At 34.8% G+C, this 16,474-nt stretch overlaps 3 protein-coding genes across 3 annotated transcripts; 2 read left to right on the forward strand and 1 right to left on the reverse strand.

The window, feature by feature from the left end:
• The first annotated feature begins 450 nt into the window (after positions 1–450).
• On the forward strand, positions 451–5,920 carry LOC108334311 (cytochrome P450 78A5-like). Its single transcript, XM_052870632.1, has 7 exons — positions 451–816; positions 1,621–1,820; positions 2,075–2,719; positions 3,421–3,571; positions 4,281–4,430; positions 4,804–4,973; positions 5,336–5,920. The coding sequence occupies exons 1-7, from the start codon at positions 555–557 to the stop codon at positions 5,441–5,443; spliced, it is 1,686 nt and encodes a 561-aa protein (XP_052726592.1). The 5' UTR covers positions 451–554; the 3' UTR covers positions 5,444–5,920.
• A 5,528-nt stretch (positions 5,921–11,448) lies between these two features.
• Positions 11,449–12,692, forward strand: LOC108332695 (uncharacterized). Its single transcript, XM_017568008.2, has 4 exons — positions 11,449–12,039; positions 12,085–12,171; positions 12,263–12,454; positions 12,528–12,692. Exons 1-4 carry the CDS (start codon positions 11,449–11,451, stop codon positions 12,690–12,692), a joined length of 1,035 nt encoding a protein of 344 aa, XP_017423497.2.
• Positions 12,693–12,879: 187 nt separating this feature from the next.
• LOC128194657 (protein MAIN-LIKE 1-like) lies at positions 12,880–14,924 on the reverse strand. Its single transcript, XM_052870214.1, has 5 exons — positions 14,556–14,924; positions 13,822–14,481; positions 13,558–13,744; positions 13,160–13,506; positions 12,880–13,065 (listed from the first exon to the last, which is right to left on the reverse strand). Exons 1-5 carry the CDS (start codon positions 14,922–14,924, stop codon positions 12,880–12,882), a joined length of 1,749 nt encoding a protein of 582 aa, XP_052726174.1.
• Positions 14,925–16,474: the final 1,550 nt, after the last annotated feature.

Here is a 16,474-nt window from a genome sequence, read left to right on the forward strand (position 1 = left end):
TATCAATAATAAGCTAAAGTTGTTTAATTTAAAAATAAAAATAAAGTATATAAATACATTTTATAAGAATCCATATTGCATATATATATATATATATTTAAGATTACAAAATGATTTAAGTCTCACTAAAAATATAATATGTAAACTAATTTTGAACATTATGTAATTGTAAGTAGAAAAAACATGTTTTATGTTTGATAAAGAAAATATTTTAATACAAAAAATACTATTATAAATCACTTTTAATTAGGGCTTTTGAGAATTTTAGACACTTTTACCAATAAAACAAATATAAGAGAATTTCAAAAGTTATAAGTCTTATTTCTAAAATTTATGATTCTTTAATTCATAAACCTCAATTTCAATTATATACAGCTGTGAATAGAAAAAAAATTCAATTATGTACAGTTGAATTAAGGTAAGCTCAGATTGTATTAAGAAAGAACACCATCATGGTCAACATTCAAAGTTCATAACTTCCTGAAACCAATTCTTCTTTCTCTTCTCTTCTCTTCTCTTCTCTTCTCTTTCTCTTCTCTTTCGTTGAGAAGAAAATGAACAACCCCAACACCGACAGCTTCTCTCTGTTGGGTGTTCTTCATTCCCCCCACTTCTCTGAACTTCTCAGGGATTTCGCCACGCGAGAACTCAACGCGTTTTTATGGCTATCTCTTGTTGTTGTCACCACCCTTTTGCTCAGAAGACTCTTTAGCCTATTTGGGATATGGCGCAGGGCTAGAACCATTCCTGGGCCTCCCTCTTCCTCTTTTTTTGGAGGCTGCAAGCTCTTTTCCCGGCCAAATTTCACCTTCACTGGTGGGTTCTCGGTGATCATTTCTTTTCTTTTTCTCTTTTCAGATGACAAAGATCCATAAACTTATATTTATAAGCTTTTTCCTATTCATTTATGTAGAAACTGTTTTTCAACTTTAACTTAATCAAGAATATTTTGTAAAAGTGGAAATTCATTCAAAATGTCTTATTTGTCTTGAATCTGACACAACCCTTTTCTTTACTGGAACTTGGGACTCGCTGTGAAATCATTGGCTGGTTGTTGCTTTTTTATCCCCCCCCTGGATTATTTGAATTTATAGTTATCATCAGAAAGAATCACTTTTTTGGATTTTGCAAGTTAATGGGTGTTACTGTGATATTGACCTTGTTTGATATATGACATGTGACATGAGTTTTACCTTCGATGCCATGATTAGTTGAATTTGTGGTTATTATCACAAAGAACCGGTCATTTTGGTTTTAGTGAAATGGAGTTTGGTTTTGGTCTATTAATCTGGATTTTGCTAGTTATTGTTAGTATAATATGGGGTCTTGTGATATGGGATTTTGAATGTTGTCTTTTTTCTTCTTTTATATTCTGCCGTATGGATTAGTTAATTCTGTGGTTATTTTCATAAGTAATCACTTTCTTTCTTTCTTTCTTTTACTCGGTGGGGTCTTATTCTAGAATGCATATTAAAGGGATTTTGTGCAGTAATGTCAAACTCAGGTTCTTTTGCAGTTTTGCACTTGTAGTGATGTGCTGTTTGCTCTGAGTAGTGATTAGTATTATGGCTGGATGTAAATTTATAAACTAATTGTGTACTTATCCTTTTTGATTTTCAGACGTGTTGTCAGAATGCCATAAAAAGTATGGACCTATTGTTAAACTGTGGTTAGGTCCTACTCAGCTTTTGGTGTCAGTAAGGGATCCAATCTTAATCCAAGACATGCTTATAAAAGCCGAGGATAAGTTGCCTTACACGGGAAAACTGTTTCATCTGGCCTTTGGACAATCAAGCCTCTTTGCCCCTTCATTTGAAAAGGTGACATGTGAATTATGGTGTTTATGACCGAAGTTGAGATTGAATTATGTAATCTGTTCCTCAATCTTAAAATGCTGTGGTCCATTCAGTTTTGAGACCTTCTTAGTTCTGATCAAACTACTCTTTTGTTTGGATATTTTCATTGTGAATAATTTTAGATGTTGTCTGCAGAAATTACAGATCCTGACATTTTTTTAGTATGATGTTCTCATTCTGACTCTAGCAACTTGGAATATAATTTAAAATTTTCATAGGTGCAAAAGAGAAGGGAATTATTGGCAACAGAGTTAAACGAAAGATTGCTGAAGAATGGTGATATGATTCCTGTGAAAGTTGCAGACTTTATCACAGATAAAATAGAAAACATAAAAAAGAAAGGAGGTATTGATTCCAGGTTGGTTTCTCAACATATCGCTTTCACTATAATGGGTGTCACATTCTTTGGAGATGGCTTCTTGGCCTCGCCGAAGGCTGCAATGTACGAGGAACTGTTCATGACCATAGCTAAAGATGCTTGCTTTTGGGCCTCCTATAATGTTACTCCTTTCTGGAGACGTGGATTTTGGAAGTACCAATGCTTATGTACAAAGTTGAAATGCTTAACTCAAGACATCCTTCAACATTGCAGAAAAGGCTGTAAACTATCTAGCCATACTAAGCATGATGTACATAATGAAAGTTCCAATAAAGAAATGAAGTCAGCAGATGGTGCACAATGCTGTTCTGATGATGAGTTCCAAGATTACTATTTCTTTCGAGATCTTAAGGATCATCAAGATGGTAAAGAAGAATCTTGTGGGAATGTAATGCGCATGATATTTCACGGATGTCAAACTACCTCTGTTCTAATCACGGATGTATTGACTAGGCTTGTCATGCATGGGGAAATACAGGATAAGGTTTCATTCTCTCTGGTGTATCCAATTCTGTGAATAATTTTATTTTATTTTGCTCTCCAATGCTAAAAGATTCCTATAATGAATATTGCTAAATCATGATGTAGATTTGATGAATCTATCTCTCTACAAAATTAAAACTAGGGATGCACTTTTGTTTTACAATCTGCTCAATAAAAGGAGGGCTAGTTAAAGTGAATTTCTTTTGATATGTTGAAGATTCATATGAACTAGAGAAAAAACGAATTTACAGTATATAAACAAGTACAAATTTTATCTTACAAGTTGAGTTAGGCTTAAAGTCTATTCCTTAACATATTAATTTAGATTTTTTTTATCTTTTAGGATAGACATTTTTTGTTAAGAAAATGCACTTGTTCTGTATCTCTTATTAACCCTTGCCAGTGGTTCTGTCTGCTATATACAGCAGCTCTGCTATATGTCTGCTCTTATCATAGCAAAAGTTACGTTTTCTCATTTTCATTTTAGGTGAAATTTCTTTATTGTTGTCAACACTGTAACAAACTGTTATTCTAGTATCTTTTGAAGAAAAACTATATTTCTGTTTGAATAGATTTCATTTACATGCTCAAAGGTGGGTTTAGTGCAGGATTTTCACTATCAAACTCTGCTTTTTAATTTGACTGAATGCAGTTCTTGATGTTTGCAAGCCCACCTGGTGCTTATTTGGCATGCTTTTACAGGTTTATTCAGAGATTAGAATGGTAGGAAGAAACCCATCGAAATATGAGCATGAAGATGTTTACAGGATGCCGTTGTTATTGGCTACAATTTATGAATCTGCACGTCTTCTTCCCACTGGTTCAATGCTGCAGAGATGTTCTTTGAAACATGGTGAGATGTTGCTTCTCAAGCATAGTTTTTTGTGTACAAAAACTAACTAATCATAATCTTTTCAAGTTATCTTGCTTAGTAGTGGGCACTTCATACATGTACTTATTTGTGCATTGCTTGGTTTAACGTTAACATTGTGATATCAGTTGGGAGCTAGTATCCCATCTCCACAAAAGCACGTTAAGTCACTGTTATTTTCATTCAAGATTTCTGTTGGAGAGAAAAAGAGATGCTGAAAAGTATCTGTATGAACTACACCACATAGTACATTTTATATAAACTGGCTACAGTAAATCAAGAAACTATGGGAGATTTGATTTCTATATGCATGATATGTTATGCCTATAAATTCGTTCAAATGAAGATGGTGGTGTAATTCTAAATATCATAATTAAATAAATATACAACTCATAATGTAAAAGAAAAAATAACTCCTAAGTGATAATCTAAGATACTCCACCATATTGTAACATGATATTATCAGATATTTCTATCAATGTAAAAATACGGATTTGGATATTCTAGTTCCAATAATTTAATCAAAAAGGGCTAGTTTAAACGGTAGGTTGTGGTAATTTATGCAATAGAAATATGATGTACGTGCATGATTTGGAAATAATTGTTTTTTAGTTATTCTTAATGTATATTTGAGGATTCTATCTGTACTCCTACTGGTATTTGTATTCATTAATGCTCCTCCTTATCTCAGACTTGAGCTTTGCATCTGGTGTAACCATTCCTGCTGGAGCTGTATTGGTTGTACCAGTTGAATTGGTACAGAAGGATGAATTCAATTGGGGGAGTGATGCAAGTCATTTCAATCCTTACCGATTTCTCTCAACTGTTACAAATAGATCAGGTATGAGCATTTGTCATCTCACACCGTCGCCATTCTTCTTCCACCCTTCTAATTTGGCAATGTCAATAAGAGAGAAAAAATCTGTCCATTTGGGATTGAAAATTGCTAGTGTAGTCTGATGGGGTCTTTCAAGAGATAATTACCACAGAGATATAATACAACACCAATGAGACATTAGTCCAACCCAAATATAAGAGATTGACACTATCTTTAACCAAAAACTTTAATACAAGATGTTCAACTTGGATTCCCAACATAATCATTACGATATTAAACCTTTATATTCAATAAATTGTTTATATGTTCTCTGTAGGTGGTAAGAGAGAAAAAATTGTTGCTCATCTATTGCTAATCTTTGATATTGAACTCTCAGGTTCTGCTGAAGACCTTTCTAGTAGAGGATTCAGTTCATTTGTACTAAATGATCCAAACGAAAATGCAGCATTCTTGCCTTTTGGATCAGGTGCACGGGCTTGCATCGGACAGAAATTTATCATCCAACTTGTTGCCTCAGTGTTGGCATCATTGCTAAATAAATATGAGGTTTGTCCCGTGAACCAGCACTTTTGCTCTTGCTTCCTATGTAATGAGAGAAAGACGGGAACACAATTCTATACCATAAAATTACATAAAGTCAAATATCAAGTACTTGCCAATTCAGCAAAGGAAACAACATATAATGTAATGTAAAGTAAGAAAATAGAAAATGAAAGTAACTGACTGAATGCAAAGTGTTGGTACACTTATTATGGTGAGGATTGCTTTTACTTATATACTTATCATTACTTATGTTAGATCTCCAACAATTACAAGTATTTTCTGAGTTATGATTCCATTGATGTTACAACATTATTGTGTTATAACTTTTTCAATTGTTCTGTAACTGATGTTAGTTTTGAATGCAGATACGGCTTAGCATAGACTCAAATGATGACTCAAACACAACCTTGAAGAATAATCTTCTGCAGCGTCATCCCAGTTCACGGATATTATTCGTGAGAAGGGACCAGTGAAAGAAAAGAAGCACAAACACACTGTGTAGTTAATAAACTTGGTGTTGTGATTAAAGTTAACAACACCAAAAATATCTGGACCTTTCCTTTTTAGTATCACTACACTCCTTTTTCCAAGACGAATGGGGAAGTTCTCTGGCTCATTGTGGTGTTTGGGAGGATGAATCTAACCTGAGTTTCTTAGCTCAAGTTTTTTTCCTCCCTCTTTTTAAACATTGCCCTGGTGTTGGCTTCAGGCCCTGACACTTATTTTTTTGGTGTTTTAAGCACTTTGGGTCAATTGTTTCTTTGGAGCCTTTGGTTTTCCTTCCCCTTCTCTGGATGTGGATCTTTTGCTTTTCTTATGTCATCAACTTTTTCACTTCTGGAGGAAGTTTGTTCTTGTATCTGATATTTTCCAAATAAAATGTACTTACTTGGATAGTTTGAAGTACCCCTTATCTATCAAAATATATGTGGACCCTCTTGTTAGCCTAAGGGCATATTCACCACTTTTATAGTTTTATATTGATATTAGAATTGTAGTGGAAGTTCTATGTTGACTAAAGATGAATGTAGAGTATATAAGTGAGTGTAAATCTTATTTTACCAACTGATTTTGTGGGTTTGAGTTGTGTTTAAAGTTTATTTTTTAATATGGTATCATAGTATGGGTTAGAACCTATTTTAGTGAGAGATTTGTGTTTATTGGACATATCATTTCATCAGACTATTATCAGATAATTATTAGATCATTTATTAATGTCTAGTTCTATGTACAAGATGTATATATCTTGACACACAAAAATGAGTTGGATGTCTTATATTAACTAGAAATAATATCAATTTAGAGTATATTAATGAATAGACACGGCTGATTTTGTAAGATGGAATTAAACTTAGAATTTATTTTTAAGAATCATAATGTTATGCTGATTTTGTAAGATCAAATTAAATTTAAAATTTATTTTTAAGAATCATAATGTTATGTGTATTTGAATCTTGGTTTGGAGATGTGTTTTTTTTTCTCATAGAAAACAATAAAAAAGAGCTTAATGTTGTGTATACTGTTGTTCTATAATTTTAAGAACATAAAACGAAGTGGAAATTACTTTTGGAGGCGGAGATATTATAACTTTGGTTTGTTTAATAATCAAAAGAACTTCGATATATGTTTGAGTAGAACCCAATACGCTTAACTCAAACGTAGAAAGTCTGAGGTTTACAGCTTCATGTGCTTGAGTCCCTTAATCTTTATCATCTACTTTGAAAATATAAGTAGGCGTTGGTATATAAATCTTTTAACTTACACAATGGAGGATTATTATACCTTTTTTAATATTTAAAATTATAATAATTTGTTCTTCTCAATTAGATTAAATTTAATTAATACTTGAAATCGACTTGATAAGATGGAGTTTGTTTATCATCCCATGTTAACACATCAAGCGTGATAATTAAGAAAGATTTAATAATATGTAGTATAGTAAATTTAAATTTCGATTAATTATTTTTAAATAACTCTAATATTGTATTAATAATATCATATTAATACGTAAATTTTAAGTTTAGTTAAATTTACAAAATTAATTTAATAAAATAAATTTGGTTATATATATATATATATATATATATATATATATATATATATATATATATATATAATTGAGCTTTATTCATAATAAATATAGGATCTTCGATATAATAACACCAATAATTGACAATAGTTGTATCATTATCAATAGACTTAATAGACTTTTTTGTCCCCGGATTTGCTTATATTTCTAAAAAAGGTTCCTAGTTTAAAAAAAGTGTCAACTTGGTCCTCAATTGGTAAATATTGTGTCAACATCGTCCCTTCCGTTAAATAGAATCAACTGAAGTTAATGCACTGATGATCTGGCAGCAGACAGTGATCAAGTGTCATTATTTAGATGTATCAGGAATCACGTGTTATGTAATTGGAGGTTGAGGTGGATATTGAGAAATTGGGTGTTTCAAATTGGGGAAAAACTAAGTTAGGGCATGGGCATAGTTAGGGCATTTTGATTTTGTGCGAGAGAAGAGAGAATCATGCATTGTGAACAGAGACTGAGACGGTTAAGGAAGATTTCGTTGACTGAACATAGGGGAGTTGGACGCGCATTTGCAGAGTTTCGAAAAACATCATTCGAAGGTGTGAATGGTAGCTTTTATTGTGTGTGTCGTTGCTTTCATTGTGATCCTTCCCCCCCCCCCCCCCCCCCCCTAAACTTTTAATTTCTGTATGGTTTCTTTATTTTTTGTCCCCTATTATGTGTGTTTTTGGTTTGTTTGTGTCCTAGTGTTGTTGTGGTCCCCATGATGGTGTGTGAAAATATTTCTTTATGTTGTATTTGTGGTCCTTGTAGAAAGTTGTTTTACTTCTTTATGGTATGTTATTGGTGTGTTTATGGTTCCCTATAGTAGTATTTTGTTTGTAGTGTAGATGACATTTCTGTTAAGCATGTGTTTAACTGTCAAAATTTGTTGTTCTTTATAATGTTTGTAAAAGAATTACTTTTATGTTAGTTGGGTAAAGTAAATGTAGTCTGACAACAATTTGGATATTAGTTTAGATGGTCAACTCAGACATTGAAGTCGTCTTTCACCATGGAGGTAAATTTGAGAATAATGAGACATTTAGATACCATTATGGTGAAATCACAACTTTTAAAATTGACCCAGATAGATGGAGCTATTTTGTAATTTTGTCCATCTATTATGTGTGCTTTTGGTTTGTTTGTGGTGTCCTAGTGTCGTTGTGGTCCCCCATGATGGTGTGTGAAAATATTTCTTTATGTTGTATTTGTGGTCCCTGTAGAAAGTTGTTTTACTGCTTTATGGTCTGTTATTGGAGTGTTTATGGTTCCCTATAGTAGTATTTTGTAGTGTAGATGACATTTCTGTTAAGCATGTGTTTAACTGTCAAAATTTGTTGTTCTTTATAATGTTTGTAAAAACATTACTTTTATGTTAGTTGGGTAAAGTAAATGTAGTCTGGCAACAATTTGGATATTAGTTTAGATGGTCAACTTAGACATTGAAGTCGTCTTTCACCATGGGGGTAAATTTGAGAATAATGGAACATTCAGATACAACTATGGTGAAACCACAACTTTTAAAATTGACCTAGATAAATGGAGCTATTTTGTAATTTTGCCTATTCTAAAGGGGATGAGTTATAGGAATGTAAAGGAGTTATGGTATTCATTGGGTCGTGGTCCTGTGTTAGAAGATTCTTTGAAGAGTGAATCTTCCTACACCTCCCTCACCTCATCCTGCACCCCCAAATTTACCTATTTACCCTTCATTTAATTAAAAGTCAAAATGGTAATTAATAAATTAAATTTTTTTTAACCCCCAACCATTTTTCTAACTCCCAACCACAAGCACAAAAATATTCCTTCTTTATAAACCCTGAGTTGCCTTATGCGTGCACTGTTCATGGTAGTTTTTTTACTGTAGCAAGTAATAGCAAGTAATAGCAAGCAAATAATTTATGGTTTACTAGATTGTAAGATTTGGAGATACAGCAGGAGGAAGAGGAAGAAGACTCTGCACCGGCGAAGGTACGCAACCGCACTTCGAGGTGCGGAAAGACTCCGCCGCACTTCGAAGTGCGTTTTTAATTTAGGGTGCCGCACTTTGAAGTGCGTTGTGATATATGTTTTTTTATATTCTTTTTTGCATGCTTTTGTTTAATTTTTTCTTGTTTGTTTGATGCAAATTTTTTATTTAATATTTTTTTAATTATATTAGTACAATGCTGGGGTGGGGTGGTGGTCATAGTGTTTAGGTTTTGGGAGATTTATATATGTGAGCGTGAGCGAGAGAGGAAGAAGACAGTGAGGTATAGTGAATCTGGTAACCGCGCCGCACTTCGAAGTGCGTTTATCATTTTGTAGCCGCCGCACTTCGAAGTGCGTTTTTCATTTTGTAGCCGCCGCACTTCGAAGTGCGTTTTTCATTTTGTAACCGCCGCACTTCGAAGTGCGTTTTTCATTTTGTAGCCGCACTTTGAAGTGCGGTTAGTGATATGTAATTTTAATTTTTTTTTATGCATGGTTTTTTTTGTTTATTTTTTTTAGTTAAATTCCTGCAATCCTTTTTCCTTTTTTTTACATGTTTTTTTATTTTTTTTAATGTTTTTGTTATTATGTTATTATTTTTAATTTAAATTTATTGTTTTATGTTATGATTATTTATTTTAAATTTTTTTTTCATGGATTATGGTTAGTGATTAGGGAGTGTATTTAGGTTATATGAATTTTTAATAATATTTAGGTTATATGAATTTTTTATTAGAGAGTGTTTTTGAATTTTTTATTTGTAATTGAATAAATTTTTAAATTTTAATATTTATTGTAGGTCATATTTAATTATATGAGATGGATAACTATCCATATTTGGATTCTGAAATAAATTCTGATTTTATATCGGAATTTTCTTATTCTTTAAAAGAAGTGGGTGAGGGTGATTATTCAAATCAATTTTCCACTGATAAAATATTCCCAACACGCGCCGATTTAATTCAATGGGTTCGAAAGATTGCATTTGATCTTGGATTTGTTGTCGTCACTATAAGATCTGACACAGCAACTCGTGAAGCTGGTAGAAAGACATTTATTTTGTTAGGCTGTGAAAGAAGCGGGAAGTATAGGAAGTATAAGGCAGATGTTCAACCTAGTTTAACTGGCACAAGAAAATGTGAGTGTCCGTTAGGTTGAGGGGTAAACCTAAAGGAGATGGTTGGGTGTTGAAGGTTATGTGTGGCTATCACAAACATGAATTAGCAGAGACTTTGGTCGGTCATCCTTTCGCGAGTAGGTTAAATGCGGCTGAACAATCAATTCTTGTGGACATGACTAATAGTCAAGTAAAGCCGTCAAATATTCTTTTGACTCTGAAAGAACATAATGAAGATAACGTGACAACAATAAAGCAAATATATAATGCGAGGTACACGTACAAACGATCTTTGAGAGGGTCTAGAACGGAAATGCAGCAGTTGATGATGTTGTTAGATAGAGACAAAAACATCCAGAGAAGTAGATGTTTGGACGATTCTGACGTGGTAAGTGACTTGTTTTAGACACATCCCGATTCAGTGCACTTAGTCAATTCTTTTAATATTGTTTTCTTAATGGATACGACGTACAAGACGAACAAATATCGACTTCCGTTGCTCGAGATTGTGGGAGTCACATCAACTGGTTTGACATTCACAACCGCCTTTGCATTACTTTCAAGTGAACGCCAAAGTAATTTCACTTGGGCATTGGAAAGGTTCAAAGGATTATTATTGACATCAGAGGGCGGTCCACGCGTTATTATCACTGATAGAGACCTTGCTTTGATAAATGCAATTAATAATGTCTTTCCGGAGACTTATCAGATGTTATGTACATTCCACATTGCGAAAATGTTAGAGCCAAATGCACGATGTTAGTGGATAAGGTTGAGTCAGTGGATGTGTTGATGGAAGTGTGGCAGAATGTCATGGATTGTGACGACCAATCTATGTTTAGTGCTTATGTTCATCGTCTTGAGTATGCCTCTTCTGCATGGCCTCTATTTTTTGATTATGTCAACCGCACTTGGATAATTCCGTACAAGACATACTTTGTCAAGGCGTGGACGAACAAAGTTATGCATCTAGGCAACACTACAACAAACAGGTAATTTTTATTTTCATCGGCTTTTGTACTTATGTATTTCACATTTGTGTGTAATGTATTAATGTGATATGTGACAGGGTTGAGTCTGCGCACTGGAACCTGAAGAGATTATTGGGATCTAGTATGGGAGACCTATGCTCGTGTTGGGATGCCATGCATAACGTCATAGTCCTACAACATAACAAGATCAAGGCGTCCTTTGAAAAAAGTTTGAACGTAATAAGTGATGCTTACAAAGGTTTAATATATAGAAGACTTGTTGGGCGTGTTTCACGATACGCTTTAGGACTTATTGCTGATGAAATTTAGCGAGTCAATAAAATAGGTATGGACAGTGGTCGTTGTGGATGCATTTTGAGCTCAACATACGGCCTACCATGTGCTTGTGTATTAGCACGATATCAACCTGGAATAATTCCACTTGGTGAAATTCATGTTATGTGGACCCGTTTAAGCATTTCAGGTATTGTTTCTAATGAATCGCTTCCAGAGTTTAGCATTGACCGTGAAGTTCAATTGGTACAAGAAAGATTCAACAAGGTTGACATCGGTGAAAAGGTCAACATAAAGCAGAAGATGATCGAAATTGCTTGCCCAGAGTTGACATCTATGGTTGCTCCTACGCATAAAGTGAAAACAAAGGGTGCACAGAAGTCTAAAGATGCACGACATGAGAGGTCTACGAAACGTGACCCATCATATTTTGAGCACGTCGACACTTTACATTCGATGACAGAGTCTTCATCACGAAAAACCAAAGTGAAATCGAAGGCCAAAGAAGAAACGCGAAGGACAATACCAATGTTAAATCAATTTCATCCGATTTGTCATCCATTCATTGTAGATATTGTTGATGTTGTTGCTGATGGTCATTGTGGTTATCGATGTATTGCTGCTATGTTGGGCCTAGGTGAAGAGGCATGACCCATTATCTGACATGACCTCTACCAAGAATTAACTCAGTGGCGTGATGAATATGCACAATTAGTAGGAAGCTACGATCGATTGGAAGAACTACGACAATCATTGATTGTTCATGATCGATCACAGGTATTGCTTATTTACCTTATAAACATGTAATATATTTATAATTTTGTAATTCTTTTCATAAATATTTCTTAATGACCTACATGTATTACAGGTTAATGCTAAGAAGTGGATGACCATTCCTGACATTGGTTATGCAATTGCAAATCGATACAATGTCATCTTCGTATGTTTGTCATATGTTCAGAGTTTTGCCATATTTCCACTACGAACTTCACCGCCTACAGATGTCACACAACATCGGATGTTAAGCATTGGATTTGTTAATGGATGTCATTTCGTACAGGTAAACCTCCATATCACAAGTGAAGCATTACTCATTGGATGTTATGATTTACTTACGAATATTAATTTTTCAGGTTCAATTACAACAGGATTGTCCCTTACCCATGATGGACATAATTTCGTCAAACTATTGTTACCCACAAGCGCGAACATGGTCTACATTTTATACACACAGGATGCAATCATTTGTGAATTTAATGACAGTTAATACGACTTATGTAGATCTTACAGAAGACTGAAATTAAGTTTGTTATGTAGACTTTTTTTGCAGTTCTAAAGACTTTTGTTATGTAGACTTGTCGTTATATAATTTCATTAAACAAACACGATTCATAGAAGATGTTAAATATATTAAAATTAGTCAAACTATTAAATAACCGGTACATAAATAACCATTAAAAAACAATCATATATAACAGTGTTCTTTCAAGAAAATGATGCACGTCCACGCACATGACGACCACCTCTTCTAGTACTAGACTCATACTCCTCAACAGACCTACGAGCTACCTCTAGTGTCTCAGTAGTACGTTGATAAGCTACAGTGCCCTCTGTGACATCTCGACAGGTTAACATGCCCTGCAACATCCTGATCACACGCCTCATACCCCCCTAAAATGAAGATAACCAAAAAAAATTATTAAAGTAAACAAGAACCAACGATAATGAAAAAAAATTATCAAAATCAGTTAGTTTCAAGACATACCAACAATCCTTGCTCAGCCGACCGTCTACGACGAACTGGAGGCACCAACCTCTCATCTGGAATGTCTCGCCTCATGCGCGGTGCAAGACTAGGTCGTTCATCGTCGTTGCTTGGAGTGATGTACGGGTGCAACACCCGCCTAAACCACGTTATGTATCCATCAACACACGCATGTGGCTGACCAGCTAAAATGACACTAGTAATGGTATGCTCTGCATACCGCAACCAATTAAGATCAATCGTAGGAATGTCTGGCATCGGAACACTATCAGGTGACCGTGGTATGTTCTGTTGAAAACCAAATTGACGCAACACGCGTTCAGGTAGATGTCGATGAATGATGTCGCCTAATCAGATCCATCCCGAGGACATAATTATGGCAATCAATGGACATGTACGTCTGTGCAAAAGGTATGGATTCCAGATAACTACATCATAAGTGAGGGCATCCAGAAATGTTTGGCCCTCTGTCAAACTCCAACCCACCCTCGGGGGTATGTATCGTGAAGCACGTGGATCAAGTTCTGTGTACCTCTCAGACACTTGCCTCCTTCCCATTGTAGGAAAGTGCTCATATATCCAACTCTACAAAAAAACATTACTTCAATCGTGGGTTTCATTGTCAAACAATATTAAAATAAACTTAGAAGATGATAATGTACCTGTAGAAGAGTGGAATATCCAGCTATTTGTCTGATCTCATAGAAGCTAGCATCTCCTAGCTGCTCATATGTATGTGCAAGTGCTGCTACTCCCCAAGCATATCTCGAACAAGCATTCAAGTCTCGCAAGAGAAGGAGATATGATACCTTAATTAGAGTCGCACTCTTATTCGTAAAAATTGTGCATCCAAGCAGATGCAACAAGTACGCCCGAGCAGCACACTCCCAACGCTCCTGCTGGATGCACTCCTGGTAGACCTCGCGTAGCCAGCTGAGCCTAACTTTTGGACCACGTGACTGTTTCATCTCAGCTGAAGCTTTATCGTGGTCCACACCAAGCAGCTCCATGATATGAGATCGAGCCTCATCATACTCTAACTCCTCAACCTCACAAAATTGTCCCATGATGGGTAGGTGGAGCAAATTCATAATGTCATCTAATGTGACGGTCATCTCACCTATCGGTAGGTGGAAAGTATTAGTCTCTATGTGCCACCTCTCCGAAAGGGCAACGATCAATCCATGATCGGCATACTCGTATGAGAGGTTTACTAAACAACCCAACCCCGACATGGAGATATAAGGATCAATGGCCTCATGATACATTCCAAAATGCTTCAATTTTTTGCCATGGGTGACAACCTTTATCCCCCTTCGATCCTGAATACAAACATAATTATATAAAAAAAAATGTAACATTTATTAAACAATTAAAATTTAGATTGATGACTAACCCGGCCTTGCCATATGGCAAATGCAACATGCTGGGTATAGTGAGTAAGTAAGGAGGTGTCATGTGGACCTCCTGGGAATCCATCATCTTCAGCTTCGTCTTCATCTTCATCTTCACCTTCACCTTCATGTTCTTGTTGATTACAGTCATGCTGCTGCTGAATATCCTCCTCTTCAACGTAATCATCCTGACTATGTCCATGCTGTAATAACTCTTCCTGCTCCTCATTATCATGCTCATGAATAACGTCCACGCGATATTCTTCTACTCGTCTTTTACGAGCAGATGCCGTAGGTCGTCTTCTTTCATCTGATGGCTCACTATGAGAGGATGAAGCCTCACCATGATATCCACCTCTAGTTTTAACCATATCTATTAACCAATTATATTATTAACATATTATATACAAAAAAATAATTAATAATGTAATAAAAAATATTCAAACAAATAAAAAATAATATAAAAATCTAAAAAAATTACATATATAATAATTAAATTATTACAAAAAATTCCAAATTAATAATTATTATTTATTTCAATAAACAATTTAATTATTATTTTAATTTAAAACAAAATTAAAAAAATGAAATAAAATTAAATATACGAAAATAAGAGAGTCACCACATAAATACTTGATATTTCTATATTATTTTGATACCTAGTATAAAAAAAATCTTTTTAACTAGTATAAAAAGCCCATTTTACATTACTGTCTACTGGTTCACATTAGTATTTACTACATATTAGTATCTACTACATTAGTATTTACTGTGTATAGTGTCAGTAACCATTTTAAATTAGTATCTACTTGTATAAAAAAATTATTTTACATTAATATCTTCTAGATATAGCATAAATAAAAAACAATTCAATAAGAAAACATTTCAAAAAAAATATAAAGAATTCAAAAAAAATAGGCAACAACAAGAACAGATCAAACCACAGATTCAATTCAATAAGAAAACATTTCAAAAAAAAATATAAAGAATTCAAAAAAAATAGGCAACAACACGAACAGATCAAACCACAGATTCAATTCAAATTCAAAGAAACAGTGTCAAAATTGCAGATTACATATATTATCTATATTTAATTAAAAAATTATCTATATTTAATTCAAAAAACTCTGAAAAACGCCATTTTTTGCCGCATATCGAAGTCCTGTTCTTTACATTTGCCGCATATCGAACTGCGGCGTGCACCTCCACCGAGCCGCACTTCCAACTGCGGCTCTGATACTTGCCGCACTTCCAAATGCGGCGTGCACCTCCAGCGAACCGCACTTCCAACTACAGCTCTGATACTTGCCGCACTTCCAAATGCGGCGTGCACCTCCAGCGAGCCGCACTTCCAACTGCGGCTCTGATCCTTGCCGCACTTCCAACTGCGGCATGCACCTCCAGCGAGCACCTCTAGCGAGCCACGACCCACGAACCCATTCACTACCCACTAATCCAACCAGTAAACAAATATATTACATGATGGAAGGACGGAGCTACTAACCTGGACGCCGGACGAACGCGAGCAAAGCAGCGGATGCCAGATAGGACGGAGAGAAAAAGAGGGAGGAAGGAGGGGGTGTAGATCTAGGGTATTAGTGAGATGCGGCAGGGAGTGAGTTGCGGCAGGGGAAGAAGATGAGTAAAATAGGGTTTCAAATTTTATTAATCTTTTTAAAAAAAAAAAATTTCTCTCTCCTCGTTGACTGTGAAAGGGCACATTTGGAATTATAATTTTTTTTGGAGGTGCAGGATGAGGGTGGTGAGGTGCAGGGAGAATGACTCTTCTTTGAAACTATTATCTGATGACAAAGGTGCATGTCATCTAATGAATATTGCTATGTTGAATGGTCAAGCTCACCTGTTTGTTATACACATGGTCTATGAGCCTCAATATCTTCATATGATAGAATACTTTCTT

Source organism: Vigna angularis, chromosome 11 (assembly GCF_016808095.1).
Source record: "Vigna angularis cultivar LongXiaoDou No.4 chromosome 11, ASM1680809v1, whole genome shotgun sequence".
NCBI classification, from domain to species: domain Eukaryota; kingdom Viridiplantae; phylum Streptophyta; class Magnoliopsida; order Fabales; family Fabaceae; genus Vigna; species Vigna angularis.